The 20,627-nt window shown below is 52.8% G+C and overlaps 1 protein-coding gene across 2 annotated transcripts in view; it reads left to right on the top strand.

Moving 5' to 3' along the window:
* ABL1 (ABL proto-oncogene 1, non-receptor tyrosine kinase) overlaps positions 1-13,193 on the top strand; it is a 144,415-nt gene extending 131,222 nt beyond the window's left edge. For both annotated transcript variants that reach the window (XM_066366890.1, XM_066366891.1), the window contains exons 6-11: positions 250-427; positions 2,261-2,445; positions 4,949-5,101; positions 6,695-6,784; positions 7,132-7,296; positions 9,645-13,193. In XM_066366890.1, coding sequence (XP_066222987.1) covers positions 250-427; positions 2,261-2,445; positions 4,949-5,101; positions 6,695-6,784; positions 7,132-7,296; positions 9,645-11,362 — 2,489 coding nt within the window. In that variant the 3' untranslated portion in view covers positions 11,363-13,193. The remainder of the gene's footprint in view (positions 1-249; positions 428-2,260; positions 2,446-4,948; positions 5,102-6,694; positions 6,785-7,131; positions 7,297-9,644) is intronic.
* Positions 13,194-20,627: the final 7,434 nt, after the last annotated feature.

The raw sequence follows: 20,627 nt of genomic DNA, 5'->3' as shown, positions 1-20,627 counted from the left end.
TTGCTTATAAACTCACTGAGAGCCTCTTCCAGATTACGTTCATTGGCGTGAGAAGAAGAGTGGCCATGTCCCTCCCACAAGAACCTAATCTCAAGTCACAGTGTCTGGAACCATAGTAGAAGCTGAGGCAGGACTTGGGGCAGGGCCAGCACCCATTTCAGAAGCGTTTTCCCTGAGTGCCGGTCCTTTCTGGTGTTGTGCGGTTGGGAGCAGAACAGCGCCCTGAAGCCCTCCACGTCTTGTTGACAGGGGTCTGCACCCGGGAGCCCCCGTTCTATATAATCACTGAGTTCATGACCTATGGGAACCTGCTGGATTACCTGAGGGAGTGTAACCGGCAGGAGGTAAACGCTGTGGTGCTGCTCTACATGGCCACTCAGATCTCCTCAGCCATGGAGTACCTGGAGAAGAAGAACTTCATTCACAGGTAGGAGCCAGCAGCCTTCTGCAGAAAGCCCCGCCTCTGAGGACGTCTGGCTCGGCCCCGGACTTGAGTCTTGGCAACATAAGTAGACTTTGGAACAAAGGCAAACACTGGGTTCCTGATGTTGCCAGCTTTGGGTGGGCATCCAGGGCTACATTCAGCCAGGCTTTGACTCTGGAGCAGCAGAGCAGTTAATTTCTAGGGTAAGAAATATCTCATTTTGGAACCATTTTGGACTAAGCACAGTATTAAGTGATTCATAAAAGGCGTCCTTCCTAATAATGACAGCTCCCACTGGAGTGGGTGCTCGTCCCTCCGAGCCCGCGTGCGTCCTAATGACCTCCTCTAATGACCGCGTGTCTCCTAAAGCCCCGGAGCGGCGCGTTGCTTTCACACAAACTCGTGGTAATAGCCAGTGCATGGGTTTGGTTTTTGCGTTGCGTGTTTTTCCTCCTCCCTTCTCTTTGTTATCATTTCGTTCTCCCCTAACTTGCTGTCATCTGGTTCAGCAATGTTTCTGCAGTTGTCAGAATTGTGTATCTGTGGTTCTAAATTAAGCATCTTTGCTGTTTTAAAGCCGGGAGCGTTTTGACCTTCAAGTGTGCCACAATTATCTTAGTCTTCACATTCTTTGGTGGTGGAAATGGCTTCTTAGCAAAATGACAGCCTATGCAGAGCAGAGCCTGATGGGCTTTGCCGGAGTCTTTAATACGAGATGTTCTCCATGCCACCGTTGTGACCTTTCCTACCCAATTAACTCAAGTGTGAAACCTGTACATAAGATTTCATAGTGAGGAATAAGAGTAGCATGTGTGAGACGCTGGCGGTTCCTTGTAAGACAGATTTTCTATGCTCCACGAGACTCTGATTCAGATGCTCCTGTCACTCAAGAATATGAACCCTCTGAGGCTGCAAATTGGGATTTCTTGACTTCTGATTTGCCTTGCAGAGCTAGGTCCGTTCCCTCTTCATTCGGGCAAACTTAAAACCGTTTACCAAAATCCTGTTAGGCATGGCATTCCTGTATTTAATTTCCCGATTGCCGATGCTCGTGCTATCCTTTGCACCCATCACCTCAGCTGCTGCCTCTTTTCATCTCTCCATTCCTATTTGCCTTGTGATTTCATGGTCAGTGTCCTTGAACCAGAGATTAGACCCCTACCTCCCAGGTAGAATCAGGAGGTGAGAGGAAGCTGATTATATAGGAGAGAAGTTTTAGGATACATTTGGATAAGCATCAGGAAGAAAGAGGAAAGTGGGAAACACAATTTGGGCAAATAATGCTTTGGGCTTTTTATATTTTGTCCTACCAAGTCTGTGTAGGACAAGTGGAGACTCCCTCTGATGTAAGTTTCTTATATTCAAGGATTGGCCTGTGCGTTTGTTTCTGGTTCCTGGCACAGAGCAGTCACAACTATACAGACACTTAGCTAACACTGTTCTCTGTGCATTAGTTGAAGCACTTTACGTATTATTAATTACTACTCGTAACCCAAAAATATAGGTGCCGTTAGCATCATTTTCATTCTACAAATGAAGTAACTGAGTCCCAGCATAATTACCTTGCTCCAGGTCACAGGGACAGGGAGCCTACCCCCAGGGCCCCCTCTGCTGCCTCTCCCCACGCTGGCAGCCCAGGTGGGTGCCAGGGATGGCTCTGCTCCCCAGCGGGAAGTTAACAGGAGTTTGCGGAGACAGGGCTCTCTTTCCACCGTCAGGCGGGCTGTCCCAGGAGGGCTGTCTGACGCAGGCTATCCGTGGTGGGCAGCCCGTGGTGGGCTTGTGAGTTGGAAAGCTAGCCAGAGGCTCTCACGGATGAACTTCTCCCTTTCCCAGAGATCTTGCTGCCCGAAACTGCCTGGTAGGGGAAAACCACTTGGTGAAGGTGGCTGATTTCGGCCTGAGCAGGTTAATGACGGGGGACACGTACACAGCCCACGCTGGGGCCAAATTCCCGATCAAGTGGACTGCACCTGAGAGCCTGGCCTACAACAAGTTCTCCATCAAGTCCGACGTCTGGGGTAAGGGCTGCTCCAGGTCCCGCCGCGTTCACCCAGGGCGCGCCTTCTTTAACCCTGTTTTTGTTGTTTGTTTTCTTTCTCTCTTTTTCATTCTCTCTTTTATTTACATACCATATTTTCCCCCAGTTATTCTCTTTTTTAGATTTTTTTAAATTTAAAAATCTTTTCTCCCCTGTTTTCTCTCCAAAATGAAGTAGAAGTGAGCTTTTTCTTCCGAAATAATTCAGATTCACTTCCCATTTTTGTCTTCATTCTGAGTTTGCTGCTTGGGTTTTGGGTGCAGCTGGCCCACCCTGCGGGCATGCAGAGGGTTCTTCTCTTCAGGGCATGCTGTGTAGTCTGGTTTGGGCTTTCAGTGGGATATCACCCTCTGAAGCCTCATGTGACAGTATTGTATTTTTACTTTTTTAAAGAACTTTTTTACTGTGGCAAATTGTAAGCCTACCCTAAAGAAGACAGGTCCTGATGAGTCCGTCGGACCCTCCCCGGCTTTATCAGGCTCTGCCTTGTGTTCCTGCAGCCTCCGTGCACACCCACTCCCCTCATCCTTATTTTGAAGCAGATCCCAGTTATCATATTATTTTGTTCATAAATATTTCTGTAGGAGCCTCTTAAAGAAAAGATGGGTTTTTTTTTTTTTTTTTTTTTGTATTTTTCTGAAGCTGGAAATGGGGAGAGACAGTCAGACAAGACTCCCGCATGCGCCCGACCGGGATCCACCCGGCACGCCCCCCAGGGGCAACGCTCTGCCCACCAGGGGGCGATGCTCTGCCCCTCCGGGGCGTCGCTCTGCCGCGACCAGAGCCACTCTAGCGCCTGGGGCAGAGGCCAAGGAGCCATCCCCAGCACCCGGGCCATCTTTGCTCCAATGGAGCCTTGGCTGTGGGAGGGGAAGAGAGAGACAGAGAGGAAGGAGGGGGTGGGGGTGGAGAAGCAAATGGGCGCTTCTCCCACGTGCCCTGGCCGGGAATCGAACCCGGGTCCCCTGCACGCTAGGCCGACGCTCTACCGCTGAGCCAACCGGCTAGGGCCTAAAAAAGATGTTTTTTTTATTCTCGTAAACACATTGCCCCTCCTTCCAAAATTGACAGCAATTTCTGAATATTATCAAATATCCATTTAGTGTTAGAATTTCCCATTGAATCATAAAAGTTGTGCTTTTATTTTTACAGTCTGTTTGAATTGAGATTGAAATATGGTTCACACAAGGTGGTTAGTTGAAAAGTGCCTTGAGACCCCTCTAATCTGCCTGTCCATCTCTTTATTTTCCTTGCTGTTTATTTGTTGAAGAAATCCTGTCATTTGTCCTTTGAAGTTCCCATGTTCTAGATTTTGCCCGTTGTCTCCCTGTGTTGTAATGTAATATATTTCTTTCTCTTCTGTATTCCTAGTGAATGGGTCATTGACTCTAAACAGCGTGAACAGATTAGACTTATTTTTCTTTTAGTTTAGAGTTCTTCACAAGCAGTGATGTGCATCTTCATCAGTAGGTACATAATTGTTAACTTTTCTCTCTTGGTTTATGATCTTAGCAATTATTGATATCCAGTGCCTAGGTACACTGATTTATTAGGAGTTACCAAATGGTAGTTTTCTGAATCTCTCACGTCTTACTCATTTTTAGCTCAATACTTCTATAAGAAGAAGCGTACCCTTACCCACTGTGGGATGGAGTTCGTATGTGGAAGGCAGGACAGATGCTTGCTTTCTTGCCTTTATTTACCAGTTTTCACAGTAACGAATTGGTTTCTTAATACTCTCCAATTAGATTTTTGTGTGTGTGTGGTATAATGAACTCATACATAGAATGCGTTTAAATATATTTGATGTGTTTTAATCCACGCATTTCTTTTCCTTACTGATACTGTCTTAAATTTAGCCAGTGGGAACCTCACATTGCTCCTAGTCCTTTTGATAAGAATCCTTTATAGCTTTGACAGCATCTGTGCTGTCTAGGGTGATAAGATACTCCAGCTTCATCCCTGCCCTAGACCTGAGACACCCATTTCTCCAGGGAGTCAGTCTGCTTCCTGACTTTAAAGTAATTCGGAATTTCAAGGCCATACTCCGGGCCTGCACAGCCTTCAAAGATTTGATAAGATTATGCTGAAATGTTGATAGTTGGAAGGGGCCTTGGAGATGATCTCATATTCCAGAAAGGGGAGGTGCTCTGTCTCAGGCACGTAGCTAGTTGGTCACAGAGCTAGGAGTAGAAATGACCTCCTGACTTCCGGCCCCAGATTCCCTCCACCTGTATACCTTACAAGACCCTGGAGGGGCTCATCAGCCCTGTCCTCTTCTTTCCTTCAGCATCTAGTCTGCGGCATGGGAATGGAAAGTTTCATTCTGTCCTGGGCTGTTGGTAATTAAGAGCCTGGTAAAATGTCAGCTCCTGGCCTGCTTTGGAGGGTGTGCCTTCTGATGTCTGCTACACGAGTAACCAATTTTAAATGCAGGATATTTAAATCTTACACATTTAGCCTTTCTCATTTTTTTCTTCTAGCATTTGGAGTACTGCTGTGGGAGATTGCTACCTATGGCATGTCACCTTACCCAGGAATTGACCTGTCCCAGGTGTATGAGCTGCTAGAGAAAGACTATCGCATGGAGCGCCCGGAAGGCTGCCCAGAGAAGGTCTACGAACTCATGCGAGCATGTGAGCCTTCCCTGCCGGTTCTAAAACTTTCTGGTGGCCTTTGTAAAACAGTCCGCTGCAGGAGTGAGTGTGTAAAGTAAAGAGGGTACTGAGTTTCCTCTCTCCATTCCCAGGCTTCAGAGCCGGGTGTGGGACAGCTTGATACATATCTTTGCAGAATTTTTCCAGTGTTTCTTTACCCCTTTATTTATACATCATATTTATGGGTGAGGGTTTTGTTTTTTTGTTTTTTTTTCCCGTATTTTTCTGAAGCCGGAAACAGGAAGAGACAGTCAGACAGACTCCCGCATGCACCCGACCGGGATCCACCCGGCACGCCCACCAGGGGGCGACGCTCTGCCCCCCAGGGGGCGATGCTCTGCCCTTCCGGGGCGTCGTACTGTTTTGCGACCAGAGCCACTCTAGCGCCTGGGGTAGAGGCCGAGGAGCCATCCCCAGCTCCTGGGCCATCTTTGCTCCAGTGGAGCCTCAGCTGCAGGAGGGGAAGAGAGAGACAGAGAGGAAGGAGAGGGGGAGGGGTGGAGAAGCAGATGGGCGCTTCTCCTGTGTGCCCTGGCCGGGAATCGAACCCGGGACTTCTGCATGCCAGGCCGACGCTCTACCACTGAGCCAACCGGCCAGGGCCTATGGGTGAGGGTTTTTGTTTTTGCATACAAAATTGAGATTGATGCATACAAACTTGGATTTCTTATTAAGAAATACAGATTCCTAGAACGACCTTCAAACACTCTGGTGTAGTAGGAGATACTCCATGAGACATTTCTCTGTTGGTTTTAGTGTATAATATAAAAGCATTCCTGCAGCTTTCTTTGTCCTTAGCAGTGTAACATCCGTAATTCGGGGTAATCTCTGCTCTTCTCCCCCACGTACTTTTATCTAGCTGGTTAGTGTCCCAGCAAATGATTTATTCATTCGCCCAGTCCTCATTGGATGAACATTTGGTGGTTTTACACACTTTTGGGTTTTGCCATTACAAGCCAGGCAGGAACGAGCGCCCTCACACATACACCTCTGCGTTGTGCTGGTATTCCTAAAAGGTGAACGGTTGGCTCAAAGGTCTGTGTGCATTTTAAATTTTGATAGATTTTACCAAATTGTTTTTCAAAAAAGGTTGTACTAATACTCCCACCAGAAATGTATGTGAGTGACGGCATCCTCACCAGCACTGGGCTTAATCAGTCCTTAATCCTCATTTTAATCTTGCTTTGATGAGCGTTTCTTTACTGTTAAGGATTTTGGATTTTAGTGCCCGTGAAGTGAGGATGAGAAGGAAGGCGAGCTAGCTAGCTGGCTCGGTAATCCTCTGTGCTTTCAGAGTGGGGCTGGGAAAGATACACTTGTATATGCAACTCTGGCTAACAGCATCCCTCGGGGGTGTTACACACTGCATTTCTACCAGTGTCTGAAGTCTTTCAGATTATTGATGTCTTTAATAGGACACAGTGGCATTTGTCATTTTCACTTATCACACCAAAAAATGACTAGCTGGATTGAAATGCTTCTTTCATTTCTAGACTTTTCCTTGAGACTTGCTAGCCACACACTTGTTAGCAAGGCCTCGCAGGTGGTCTGACTCGGGTCTCATCTGTCTAGGTTGGCAGTGGAATCCCTCTGATCGGCCCTCCTTTGCTGAAATCCACCAAGCCTTTGAAACAATGTTCCAGGAATCCAGCATATCAGATGGTACAGTGCCCGTCCCCAGGGTGCCTGCAGCGGGGTGAGGGGTTGGGCTGGGAGGGACAGCTGTGCGGACTCCAGCTCTGTTCCTTCAGGTCCCTTCCAGGGAGGAGTGTGCTGGGCAGAGGTACTGAGACTGAGCGTGGGACACTCTCTGTCCTTTGTAGCTATGCGGAATTCTGAAAACGACTGAGTTGTTTTCTTTATCATTTGTATCTCTTTTCTGTAAATGTGTGTAGATGATCACTGTTATTTTAAAAAGGAAAAGAAAACCAACATAGCAGAATGACACCACTACTGATGGCTGCTGGTTTCTGTGGGTTTGTTTTTTGTTTTCTTTTGGTGGTTCTCAGAAGTGGAAAAGGAGCTGGGGAAGAAAGGCATGCGAGGGGTTGCAAGTGCTCTGCTGCAGGCCCCAGAGCTGCCCACCAAGACAAGGACCTCCAGGAGAGCCACGGACCACAAAGATTCCACCGACGTGCCTGAGACGCCCCACGCCAAGAGCCTGGGAGAGCCTGGTATGTACGTCCCCGCGCCCCCTGGAGGCCCAGGGCCAGTGTGGCATGTGGGAAGCAGTGAGTGGAACCTGCAGAGAGAGGCAGACAGACCCCACATTAGTAGTTGGCGTTGTAAAGAAGGTTCTCCTCTCCCCGCGGCAGGACCTCCCCGCTGAATCACCCGGAGCTGTAGGTTTCCACAGTTCAGTCGGAGGCAGGGGTGCTGCGCCCCTTGAGAAGGGAGCCCACCTTTTCCTGTGCTGTCTCAGCGGTGGGACAGAGCACGTGTCCTGTCTGGTCTTGGAGAAGTGAGGGAGCTGGGAACGGCTGGGGGGGGGTCTCAATGCCGTCAGGGTGGGACCTGGCACTTCCTGTGTGCCAGGCTCTGTTTGGAGTCAGCCCACTCTGATGTAGCAGCCTGTCCCCCAAACCCCAGAAGTCTGGGTCCTCCTGCAGACCAGGAGAATGAAAGTGTTGGAGGTGGGCCACCATCTGGTTGTAGGGGATGCTCTAATGGACCACAGACTAAGGGGAAGGGACAGGACAAAACTGGAATTATGGGATGTTTTGTGACAGCAGAATCTATAGAATCATGATTCCAAAGTTCTTTTTTTATTATATACCCATATTAGAAAAGTTGAAAGTGCAGTAGTGTATACACACACACACATACACAGATATAAAGTATATATATGTACTATTACATGAATATATTAAGTATATTATGAAATATACACTTAAAAGTTTTCATAAGAAATATATCCAAATCACAGTACTTTCTTTTCATGCTCCCTGATCATCTTGCTCAGCCCCCTTTGGAGGTCGTGGCACATACATTCCCCAGAACCTTAGATGCTTGGCCTTTGTTAGTTGTGATTTCAGGTAGCTGAGCAGTGGGGAGGAGCTACTGTGGGAACTGGGCTTATGAAATGGCCAGTGATGAGTAGTCGTGTTCATTTGTGCCCAGCAGTGGGTCATCCATGGGGTATTTTGATACGTAATCTCATGGCAAGCCAAGAGTGTCAGATAGCTGTCCAGCACTGGGATATAGTGGTGCATAAGTTGTTTGAATTTTATCTTTTTTGCTTTCTTCCATTGGCTTACAGTTATGGGAAGTCCTTAGCGTTCCCTGAGTCCCCTATCCTGCATGTCACCTGGAATTCTGATAAATGCCCCTTGTATTTGTGCTCTGAGTTATGAGGTGTGACAGCTGTCCCCAAGGGGGAATTCTGTCATTCACTAACGGCACCCCCTTTCCCTCAAATCATACTCTGTAGGAACCTTGACCCAGTGGCAGGTCGGACCCTTTGCTTGATCTCCTGATTTTTACTTGCCAGATGGTGGTTGGGGGGGGTGGGGTGATCGCCCTGCTGATTTAAAGGGAACCAGTAAAGGGACGAGGGGCCAGGGTACCCTATCTGTTCTACCATCTTCAAGAGGAAACCTGAGCTTTTCCTAATAAAACTACTAGCAACAGTGACAGCAGTTACTAAGAAATTGTGCTCCAAGAGCTGTGGCAGACGCCCTGCATGCATTATTGCATGACATTCTCCCAGCAATGCTACGGGTTGGTTTTATCATCTTCCGTTTTATACAGTGTGTCCGTAAAGTCATGGTGCACTTTTGACTGGTCACAGGAAAGCAACAAAAGACGATAGAAATGTGAAATCTGTACCAAATAAAAGGAAAACTCTTCCAGTTTCATACCTATTCAGTGCAGCTCGATGTGGGCTCAGGCACAGATTTTTTAGGGCTCCTTAGGTAGCTATCCCGTATAGCCTCTGCAGACTCGTCACTGATTGATGGCCTACCAGAACGGGCTTTCTCCACCAAACTGCCGGTTTCCTTCAACTGCTTATCCCACCGAGCAATGTTATTTCTATGTGGTGGCGCTTTGTTATAAATGCGCCGATATTCACATTGCACTTTGGTCACGGATTCGAATTTAGCCAGCCACAGAACACACTGAACTTTCCTCTGTACCATCCACATCTCGAATGGCATGGTCGTGGGCTGCTCCACTGTATACACGGTGTTACGTCATCATCTGCACATACTGCCACATCATCCTACAGAAACTGGGAGGGTTTTCCTTTTATTTGGTGCAGATTTCACATTTCTATCGTCTTTTGTTGCTTTCCTGTGACCGGTCAAAAGTGCACCATGACTTTACGGACACACTAGACTGAGGATGAGTGAAAATAGGTAACCTGCCCAGGCCTTGTGGCTGGTGAGCCGCAGAGCTGGTGACAGCAGGCCTTTCAGAGCCCGGCGCCCAGACCTCTGTAGAGAACAGGCCCGCTCGAGATTTCTTGCCCACACAGGAGCCTTTGGTCTGGACTTGTTAAGCTCTTCCCCATGTGTTTCAGACCCTCTGGACCACGAGCCTGCTGTGTCTCCGTTGCTCCCTCGGAAAGAACGTGGTCCCCAGGATGGTAGCTTAAATGAAGATGAACGCCTTCTCCCCAAAGACAAAAAGACCAACTTGTTTAGCGCCTTGATCAAGAAGAAGAAGAAGACGGCCCCGACCCCTCCCAAACGCAGCAGCTCCTTCCGGGAGATGGACGGTCAGCCGGAGCGCAAGGGGGCGCCGGAGGAGGAGGGGGGCCGCGAGGTTGGCAACGGGTCTCCCGCTCTCGCACCCTTGGACGTGGCCGAGCCATCCAGGTCCCCAAAGCCCAGCGGCGGGGTGGGTATCCCCAATGGAGCCTTCCGGGAGTCGGGGAGCGCAGGCTTCCGGTCTCCCCACCTGTGGAAAAAGTCCACGCTGGCCAGCGGCCGAGTTGCCACCAGTGAAGAGGAGAGTGGCAGCAGCTCCAGCAAGCGCTTCCTGAGGTCCTGCTCTGCCTCCTGCGTGCCCCACGGGGCCAAGGACACTGAGTGGAAGTCGGTCACACTGCCTCGGGATCTGCCGTCCGCGGGAAGACAGTTCGACTCGTCCACGTTCGGAGGGCACAAGAGTGAGAAGCCGGCCCTGCCTCGGAAGCGGGCGAGTGAGAACAGGTCTGACCAGGTGACCAGGGGCACGGTCACACCCCCGCCCAGGCTGGTGAAGAAGACGGAGGAGGTGGCTGATGAGGTCTTCAGAGATGCGGCGGAGTCCAGCCCGGGCTCCAGCCCTCCCAGTCTGACTCCAAAACTTCTTCGTAGGCAGGTGGCGGTGGCTCCTTCCTCTGGTCTGCCCCACAAGGAAGAGACCGGGAAGCCCAGTGCCGTGGGGACGCCTACCACATCTGAGCCAGTGCCCCCCTCCAGCAGAGCAGGGCCAGGTGCGTCTGCAGGGACCAGCAAGGCTCCCGCCGAGGAGTCGAGAGTGAGGAGGCACAAGCCCTCCTCTGAGTCCCCGGGGAGAGATAAGGGGAAGTTGTCCAAGCTCAAGCCGGCCCCGCCGCCACCCCCGCCAGCCTCCACTGGGAAGGCCGGGAAACCTCCCCAGAGCCCGAGCCAGGACACCGCTGGGGAGGCCGGCGCCAGCGGGAAAGCGAGGTCCCCAGCTGTGGCCGTGGATGCTGTGAACAGTGATGCTGCCAGGCCCGGCCAGCTGGGAGAGGGCGTCAGAAAGCCCATTCTCCCGTCCATGCCAAAGCCTCAGTCATCCTCCAAGCCGGCGGGGACCCCCACCAGCCCAGCCTCCACGCCCTCCACTTTACCGTCAGCGGCCTCCACTCTGGCAGGGGACCAGCCATCCTCCACTGCCTTCATCCCTCTCATATCAACCCGCGTATCTCTTCGGAAAACCCGCCAACCCCCCGAGCGCATCGCTAGTGGTGCCATCACCAAGGGCGTGGTCCTGGACAGCACCGAGGCCCTGTGCCTGGCCATCTCCAGGAACTCCGAGCAGATGGCCAGCCACAGTGCCGTACTGGAAGCTGGCAAAAACCTCTACACATTCTGCGTGAGTTACGTGGACTCCATCCAGCAAATGAGGAATAAGTTCGCCTTTCGTGAGGCCATCAACAAACTGGAGAATAATCTCCGGGAGCTACAGATCTGCCCGGCAACAGCGGGGAGTGGCCCGGCGGCCACTCAGGACTTCAGCAAACTCCTCAGCTCCGTGAAAGAGATCAGTGACATAGTGCAGAGGTAGCAGAAGTCAGATGTCCAGCCAGCCAGAGCTGCCTGCAGTGCGTGAGGGCTCCCCTGTGCCCGCGACGGTGGCTGACACAGGACCAGTGAGCTGGGGCCTTGGCCGGGGAGCTGAGGTCCGCATGGAGTCCAGCCCTACTACCTACGTTGTGCACCAACTGTCCTGCACTTTCCTCCCCCTCAGTGTGGGCTCACCAAGCCCTTCTGTCCCGAGTTCTATCTGTGGAGTTCCCGCCTGCTCGGGGGACTGCAGTCAGCACGCCAGCCCCCGCCCACCCGCCCGGGGCGCTTTGAGACTGCGCTCTTCAGAATGGCTGGGAAGGTGGGTGGGCACTTCCTTTGTTTCTCTTTCTGGGGGACTTCCCTGGCTCTGCCTTCTTCTCTGTCTTCCCAAGAACAAGTGCCCTGAGCAGGAGCAGTGTCACCAGGCCTTGGGGACTGTCACCTTCACTCACCTCATCCTCCTCGTGCCTCCTATGTTAAGACACGTTTCCGGAACTGCATCCTGGGAAGCTCTGCCAGCCGGTCACTGCCCCCACTGCTGCCACGGCTGGTGCCCCCACCATTTCCTCATGTGAAGGACAGCTCTTATTTGGGGGGCAAAACAGGGTGCTAACACCAACCAGCCTTTGGGTCCTGGGTAGGGGGAGACTGAAGGGGCCCGTGGTGTGGGATACGGTCCTGTCACCCTTCTCTGCATAGCCTCAGAGCCCAGTTTCTTGCTCTTTTGTGACATGCACTGCTAATCCTGGATAGAAAGCTTGAGTCTCAAGGGTGGCAGGGTCACTGTCCAGCATAAGGGGTCAGGCTCGTGGGAAGGGTGGCTTCTCGGGTGAACAGCTGGTGCTGAGATGGCCTGAAGCGGGCCTGGCAGGTCGTCCGTGGGCCCACTGTTGCCTTCCTTTGGAATCACCAGGTGCCCTGAAGAAGGCACTTGGTCTCTGACCAATCTCCTTCCCCTCCCTTGCACTCCCCGAAGACAAAGTAGGTTTTTGCAGGGTTCTCTTCCTTGTGACCAGCCAGTCTGCGGTTCCCTAAGTTCCTGAGGCACAGCCCTGCCCTCAGCACTGCCCTCTGATGCAGGTGTCAGGCACCGGCATACAAGGAAAAGGACTGGGGACCAAAGCCCCAACCGGTGTTGGTGCGCCCTGGTGAGCAAGCGTCTTATTTAATTACCACAGCAACACTTGGCCATCAGGGATGAAGAAAACCACAAAGAAATGAACCCCAGAAAGTGTCTCGAAGAGCAGGCATTGGTGTAATTGTCTCCTGGGCTGCCCAGGACCAGGCTCGTGGGCCTGGGACCTGGGTCTCCTTGACCTTGAGCCGCTACTGCAGAGTGGGCAGGCACCTGCCTGGGCCTTCCTGCAGGCCTAGAAGCCGCCTTGGAGAAACCAGGAGCAAACTGTCTTCTGCTCCCCCACCTTCTCGTGCCTGTGACCTCATACAGGCCCCATTTTTACTCTGAGCACCTAAACTTGTGTTTTATTTCCCCGGATAGTTGGGCACTTCTCACCACACATCACCTCTCTGCCCCTCCCCGTAGCTGCTGTTACGCAGACTGAGGGAGGTGCTATGTAGAACACCGCCAGCGGCCTTGCAGACAAAGCACCAAACCCCCCAGGTTCCTGCCCCGCCCCCCGTTTCTGTGAGGTACTGGTCCCCTCTTTTTCTTCACATGACGTGCCACTATATTATGCATTTATACCTTGGTATTACACTCTTGTAGACTTGCTCTTTTATAAATGACATGTAAATAGTTTTCCACTTCCTCTCTTCTTGAATGCCTGTGGTGTCTTTTTGTTTCTTGGTCCAGTACATTTGTTTCTGTATATGACTCTTGTTTTTTTTTTGAATCCACATCTCTGCTCCGTAGTACTTTTTAAATAAATGTTTACAACATTAGAATTGGGAAGGATTGCTTGGTCCATCACTCTTCCCCATTGTCCGAGCCGTGGTGCGTGTTGGGAGGGAAGGCATCCTTATTTTCCCGTAGGGGCTGAAGTCTCTGTGTAGGGTTTTATAGAGCAGCACCGCGTCAGGATCGCGTCAGGGTCCTGGGTCACCATCGGCCATTTGCAGGCACTGCCCCTGCCCTTGACTTAAGCCCTTCCTGTGCCCTTGATACTTGCCAGCAGCCCAGCTCTTAGCAGCAGCATTAAGAGTGCACTGTGCCAGGGTGTGGGCCACTTCTGTCTGGTGCAGGCAAAGAAGACCAGCCCAAGGGCTGAGCCACCCGTCAGCCACCACGGCATCGTTGAAATGGGGAGAGGACGTAATGTCCGACTTCTCACTGGCCTGAGAGTTAATCCCTCTCCTGGTGCACGCTCCTGCTCTCTCTCTCTCTCTCTCTCTCTCTCTCTCTCTCTCTCTGCCTTTGAACTCACTTGCTGGCCTGCAAGGGGATGGGGATGCTGTCTGGTTCCTGCCGCAGCCTCTCCCAGCCCCCAGCCAGGGACCTTTGCAGGGAGGCACTGACATTTTCTCTTCTTGGTCTCCATTTGACACCAGCTGACAGCTTGGGAAGTGGAAGTCAGGGAAGGAAGAGCCCTGTGATAATGATACTTATTAGCCAGCTGACTTGTCAGGGGACACAGATCCTGCTTGCCAAAGCGGAGCAAAGAGCGTGGTTCAGTGAAACTCCCTCATCGGAGGCCTGGACAGCGAGACGTGTGCCACGCCCAGTGATGGAGGTGAAGACACTGCCCGGGACAGACGCGTCTGCTGAAACCCCCCGCAGGTGCGCAGACGGGGCAGCCTTGAGCTGAGCCCAAGAGAGGTCTCTTCCCTCTCGCTTCACAGACACGAAGACTGGGGCCCGGGCCGCAGAGTGGGTTAGTGGCTGGACCATAACTAGACCAGGTCTCCTGAGTCAGGGCTTTTCCATGGGTAACAGACTCTTCCCTTGAATGACAGCTCTCAAGTCAGAAGGCACGGAATGGTTTTAAAGACAGCCCCAAGTACTGGCTGCTTTCTCGGTGTCAGATGTGTGCTGGTCGTGGAGTCCACACAGCAGCCTCTTAGTGTGTGTGGTAAGACCCTTCTCCCAGATAGGAACCTTCCGTGTATGTCACCTGGGCTGAAACTTGGATCTAGACATTCTATGCCATTCTATGACAACTTTAACTGCTTTTAGGTCACAGAACTTGAGAATGTAATGCAAACTGGCTCTGTTCCCAGAAAAATGCACATATGTACACAACAGTTTTCTGATAATTTTGAGTTCTGCTCTCGAGGTCCAGAACCAAGGAGTACGTACCCAAGGGCCAACCCCACCAAAAGAGCCAGCACTGTTAATACTGTCATGAAATATGAACCAGTGTCACAAAAATTTTTTTTTTGAGAGAGAGAGCGAGAAGAACAGATAGGGACAGACAGGAAGGGAGAGAGATGAGAAGCATCAATTCTTCGTTGTGGAACCTTAGTTGTTCACCGATTGCTTTCTCATATGTGCCTTGACCAGGGTGGGGCTACAGCAGAGCGAATGACCCCTTGCTCAAGCCAGTGACCTTGGGCTCAAGTTAGCAACCATGGGATCATGTCTATGTGACCCTGTGCTCAAGCTGGTGAGCCCGCGCTCAAGTCAGAGATCTCGGGGTTTTGAACCTGGGTCCTCCGAGTCCCAGTCCGATGCTCTATCCACTGCACCACCACCTGGGGTCAGGCCAAAGTATCACAATTTTTAAAAGCAAGCGCTTACAAAAAGATCCCTGAGAGCAAGCCAGGTGTCATAAGCAGGAGGAAGGATAGCTACCTGTGGCTGCTCTGGGGGTAGGTACTACAGAGCGGTGAGAAGGAACTGAGCGGCACCGCGCCACGCGCCGGGAGGAGACCTCGCCAGTGTGATGTTGGGCAGCAGAAGCCCCGCACACTGGTGATGCCGGTGCTTCTGTCTGTTTAAAGGGCCTGGCTAGTTGGGTGTGGTGGTGGAAGTCAGGACGGAGGTCACGGGGAGGTCATGCAGGTTAGGGCGTGAGGGAGCTCTGGGGGGCAGGAGTGCTGTTCCTCAGACTGAGCAGTGCTAGCTAACGGGTGTGTCACTTGGTGGAAATTCGTCACGCTGTGCGCTTCAAATTGGAGCACCTTCTCCCTGTGGTATGTTTCAACGGAAGCTCTTCTAAAACTCCAGCTCACGTGAGCACATACGTACTTTCATTCCCACGTGTAGCCCTCACGCCTTTTCTTATGAGAGCCGTTCTGTCGCTGTCCTCCTCTGATGGGCGAGGAGGCAGGGGGTCACGTGCCGGCTTGTCGCTGCTGTACCCAGACTGCTGTGACTGCAGAGGGCCACTGTGTGACTCGCAGGCACCTGAGCTCCGGGGCCAGGCTCCTCCCCCTGCCGTGGAGGAGAAGTTAAGGGTTAATTCACTCAGCTGCTCGAGTATCGAGCTGCTTTCTAGGAGGCATTCCCAAACTGAGTGCTCTGGGGAAACTGGGGTCTAAGCGTACGGCACAGAAGACATGGGGTGGGGCAAGACCAACCGACCACTGTGTCCCTCCCTGTCCGTGCCGGCCGGCATCCCTGGTGGTCACCCTCCACCTTGAGCGGGCCCCAGCTCCCTGCTGGGGTTAAAGCACCACATGCAGTGGGTTCTCCAGTGGAACGAGTCACGTGTCGGTCCTGGGGCCAGTTAGGATGAGGTGGCTCCTTACTACCACAGCTGCCTAACAACTGCTGCCCCGTGAGCCTCTTTTATCCTTAAATGTTTTTATTAATATTTCAAACACATAGGAAAGTGCAGGCAGAAATACAGCCCATCCAGTTTAATAAATACCTTTAGAACTATACCCAAGGGACAAAGACGTGTGTGCAAGTAAAGGTGAGGAAGGACCCAGACTGTACTGCGGGGGGGGCGGGGGGGGGACCACTGCTTCCAACACAGTGTTTCCCAACGAGCCGGGGTGGCGTAGGAGGCCCCACGCTGTTACCGAGCCGGTGGGGTCAAGGGGATTTCACACATCAGTGCCCTTAGCAGTTCAATTGCTCTGATTTTCAGGGTTATTGAGCTCGAGTGTACCAGCAACTGGAAAGAACAGCTCTGTTGTTGATTTTGGTTTAATTATGAGAGCGTAATGACGGGATCCCCATGCCTTGGACGCCTCCCCTTTCCTCTGTATGTCTATCTCCCCATCGAGGGTAATCTAATCCGACTAGATTTAAGCCAGCCAGGGAAGATGTGGATACACACACAGTGTCTCAGCCTTGCTGGCTTCCTCGTCTTGTAATAAGTGACCATGGGGGTGGCTCTTTTCTTTTTTAAGGTGGGTATTTTTATATTCTAAGAGTAGAAATTGGCAAGGGAGGGTCAACCAGGGGACCTTGCCACGCCCTGCCGTTGGTCTTGGGTCTGTTTCACGAGCAGGTTCTCCGGTTCCTTTGCATGTGTGGTGAGCCGATGGAGGGTGGTCCAGGTGGCTGTCTCCCCACCCTCCTTAACAGTGGGAATGAGCGGACACTGCTGTGAGATGGCCAGGGGGGGAGCTGGGGTTGTCTCATCCGGCCACCCTGTGACAGATTCTCAGCTCCAGAGCTGGTTTTTGGACACACGGTTGGTTTTCTTGAGGTTTATCCTCTGTGGCTTGAGGGCTGAGTGTTTGTGTTACCAACAAAGACCTGGGGATATATTTCTTCCCCACCAGCCCTTGACAGAAGGAATCCTGGCCCTCTTGGACAGTGGTGGAGGTCAGAGAGTGTGATATGCCTCCCATGCTCTGGCTGGTCCCTGTCGCAGCTGCCCTGAGCCCCGGGGTGTGCGTCCTAAGGCACTGAGAGGCAGTAAGGAGCTCCGGGAGAAGGCGGCTCCCTTTGGTGTGAGATGATGCTCTGACCCCTGTGTGCTCATCCCGTTTCACTACCCTCCGTCTCCCAGTCCGCACAGCTCCGGTGGCTCTGATCTGTGGACCCCTTAATGAAGTGGCTTTCTAACTGCTGAGGATTGAGAGCTGCTACTGGGGGATGTCAGTCACTAATAGACTGGAAAGCACTGTGAAGTGCTCCAAGGTGCCAAGCTGGGCCCAGCCCAGTATGGTTCTAAAAGCCTAATAAAAATCCACCAATTAATTGTGACAGCTCAATGGAAAATTATTCAGTTGTGAACAGGGGCAAGCAACAGCTCCAGAGGAGGAGGGAGATGTTGCCATAGTAACATCAATACCTGCTCTCAGCTCAGCAGTTAAAGCAGCCAGGGAGTGAGAAGCGTGGACCACTGTGTCTGACGCAGGACTGCTGCGTGCAGGACGCCCCAGAGCGGCGCTGGCAGAGACCCTCGCCCCTGGGCCTGCAGCCACCCGGACTGAGCGCCGGCTTCCCCCGGGGGGAGATGGGGTTTTCACAATGCTCCTTGCCTGGGGAGGACCAGGGAGGGAGCAGTCAAGTGCCAGAGGAAAATACACCCTGTATGTGTTTCCCTATACCTTTGACCAGGGGCATCTTGCCAACAGCCAATTAAGGGGATGCTGGGAGAGGCGTGTGGCGTGTGCAGCACAGCGTCCGTCTCCCCGAAGTTCCGTCCCTGGCAGCTCAGGGGAGCCCGGTTGCTAGGGCACAGAGGCCTGTAGGCAAGTCAGGTGAGCTTGCCATTGCCTTTTGCAGTTGTTACAACTTTTATTTCAAAAGAACCACACACAACACATTTCATATTCTGAGCATTTGCAGTACAGCCTTGCTGTAGGAAAAAGGTATTTCTCGTTCATCTCTCCCGAGACTCTCGGCAAACACTGCCACCGAGAAGGACAGTGATCAGAAGGGAATGGCAGCCGGTTCCGAATGGCATCCCGACACCACAGCAGGCTTTTCTTGCCAGAGGGATCTTGTGTTAATGGGGTGAAGAACAAGATTTTATTTTTTCATTTCTAACTTTCAGAGCCATGCTCTGTCCCTAGTGGAATGCACTCATTCGCCACGGCACTCTGGATGTCAGCTCTAGACATCCCTGCGGAGACTTGTCACGACTTTGATTACCCCGCTGTAATCACTCAGTCTGCCTACCTGCAGCTCGGAGCCAGCACGGCCAGCTGCCTGGTCGTATTCATGACCGACAGGGGCCCGGCTCCGTGCGGCTGGGGCCGGAGGGCTGCTCTGAGCCAGACCACAGAGGGGTGAAGCAGGCTACTGTCGGCAAGCTGCCACGCGGCCTCTTCTTCCTGACCGCGACAGAGCTTGCTTTCAGTCACCGCCTTTGGGACACCGCCCAGGTTTCTGCTTCAGCAAAGTTGGAATCAGAAGTAAGCACTCACCTAACCAGTGCTACAGCTAATAACTCTTTATAATAAAAGCCACGCTCTCTCAGGGTCTTGGAGGCTTGAGGAGTGCAACCGGGGGTGGGGGGAGGGTCCGAGGACGAACCCTGTCCAGGATGCCCTGGCCCCTTCACCGCCGGCCGAAGCGGAAGCTGAAGCCACCTTTCCTCCTGCTGTAGCCGCTGAGCTCCTCGGCCAGGATCCCCAACGGGCTGCTCGCCTTCTCGCCGTCCGCTGGGAGGGAGCCAGCAGCCTCACTGCCGTCACCCTGCTGCCTCTTGACCTGAAGCCTGAAGCCAGCACGCGCTCTGCCTGACATCTGCAGCTCCTTGGTTGTGACGAGCAGGGCGTGTGCATGTGGCGCCCTCAGCCACCGAGCGGAGCTCCATGGGAAGTGGACTTGGTGTTCCCCGGCCCAGCTCATTTCACCTCCGAAGCCACCCCTGCTGTCCATGGGCTCTTCTCTGTCCAGGAGAGGAAAGCAGGTGCCCGGTGGCAGGAGGAGGAGGCAGGACAGGAAGTAAAGGCTCATCTGGTCCGGAGGAAAGAGGGAGACGTTACAGGCTGTGTCTGTGGGGCCCTGCACACCCTGGCAGCCATCAGAGGCGTACGCTGGGGGCTCGGCTGAGCCCAACTTGCAAGCAGTATGAGGAATGTCACCAGGTTGGGGGAACAGGCCTTTCTTTTGTTAGCAGGTGCAGGAGCTGATGGCACCCACTAGGCTGGCTCTCCCTCTCCTGCCATCCCTGGCTTGATGGCCGGGGCAGCTTAGGGTGTAATCCCACCGCCGCTGGAGCAGCTTCCAGCAGCGCACAGGCCGCCCCAGGAGAGCCGGGCCAACTTGGGTTCACGCTTAAGTTACTGACTCTGGGGCCATATCGTCTCAGAGCCGCAGGATAGAAAGTTAACAGCACCAGTCTCTTAGTTTTCAACTTGGTAATAAAGGGGTCTAGCTAAACTGTGTGGTGGGGACACCCTGCCCATGGCTCCCTGACACGGAACGAGTTGCTCCTGAGAGCAGGAAGCAGACTCGAGGAACCTGGTCTTACTCCAAGAAGAGCACGTGAGCATGGCTGGGGTGTCCTTGGTCCCCACTTCGTCCTCGTGATGAATCTTGTCGGCACTGTTACTCCCATTCTTTCACCCAGGAAGCTGTCAGAAAGGCTAAGAGATTGTGTGTAGGCCATACAGCTAGAAAGCGTTAAGTATCCCGAAGGCTCGGGTATGTGACTGATGGCCTGTGGGCATTGCTCTCTGGCCACGTCTGATCCTGTCCTTACAGCTGCCCTCCAGCGGGGAGTGCTTACCCCTGTTCAGTGGAGGCGGCAGGCTCAAACAGGTGACTTGCCCAAGGTCTCCCAGCTTCGTAAGGGACAGTTGGGGTGCAAGCCTAGGCCCACCTGGGCTTGACTCAGGAATTGTCACACGGATGGCGATCCGTGGGGGATGTGAGCCTGGACTAGAGCCCCTGCCTCGGCATGACGCTCGTTCCTTCTGAAAGGAAGCTTTTTTGGTAACGACCATGGCAAGTAGGGGCTGGCCGGCCCCCTGAGAAGTGGCTGGAACAAAGCTGCTTCCAGAGAAGGTGGCCCAGACTCCGGAGCTTTCTCTAGCAATGGCTCCCTTGAAGCCATTTCAGAGTGAACCCTGCCGGAAAGCTTTACAGAAATCACAAAAGCAGCCCCTCTCTCTGCCCACAGCCAGTGCTCCTAGGCTCTCCTCCCCCAGGGGCCGGAGCAGCCTCTGGCCTGCTTTCCGGAAGCCCCTCCGTGGGGCCTGGATGGGCTGGGCCTTTCCGCAGGGCGCTCTCTCAGCAGAGAACACTGCCGACAGCTGTTTGAGCCTGGGAGGCTTCCATCTGGTGGGTGAGTCCACTTGGGAATGGCCTCTGGGTCTCAAGGAAGAGGACATCTCGATGCACAGAAGGAAGTGGCCCTTCTCACCTTTTGGGGAGCCATGGACCCCTTCAAGAGCCTGGGGAAAGCTTGAGATACTTGCCACTGAAAACTGGGCCCAGCACAAGTTGG

Source organism: Saccopteryx leptura, chromosome 2 (genome assembly GCF_036850995.1).
Source record: "Saccopteryx leptura isolate mSacLep1 chromosome 2, mSacLep1_pri_phased_curated, whole genome shotgun sequence".
In the NCBI taxonomy this organism is placed as follows: domain Eukaryota; kingdom Metazoa; phylum Chordata; class Mammalia; order Chiroptera; family Emballonuridae; genus Saccopteryx; species Saccopteryx leptura.
Note: the sequence above shows the minus strand (reverse complement) of the source record. Positions and strands in the feature narration are given on the sequence as shown.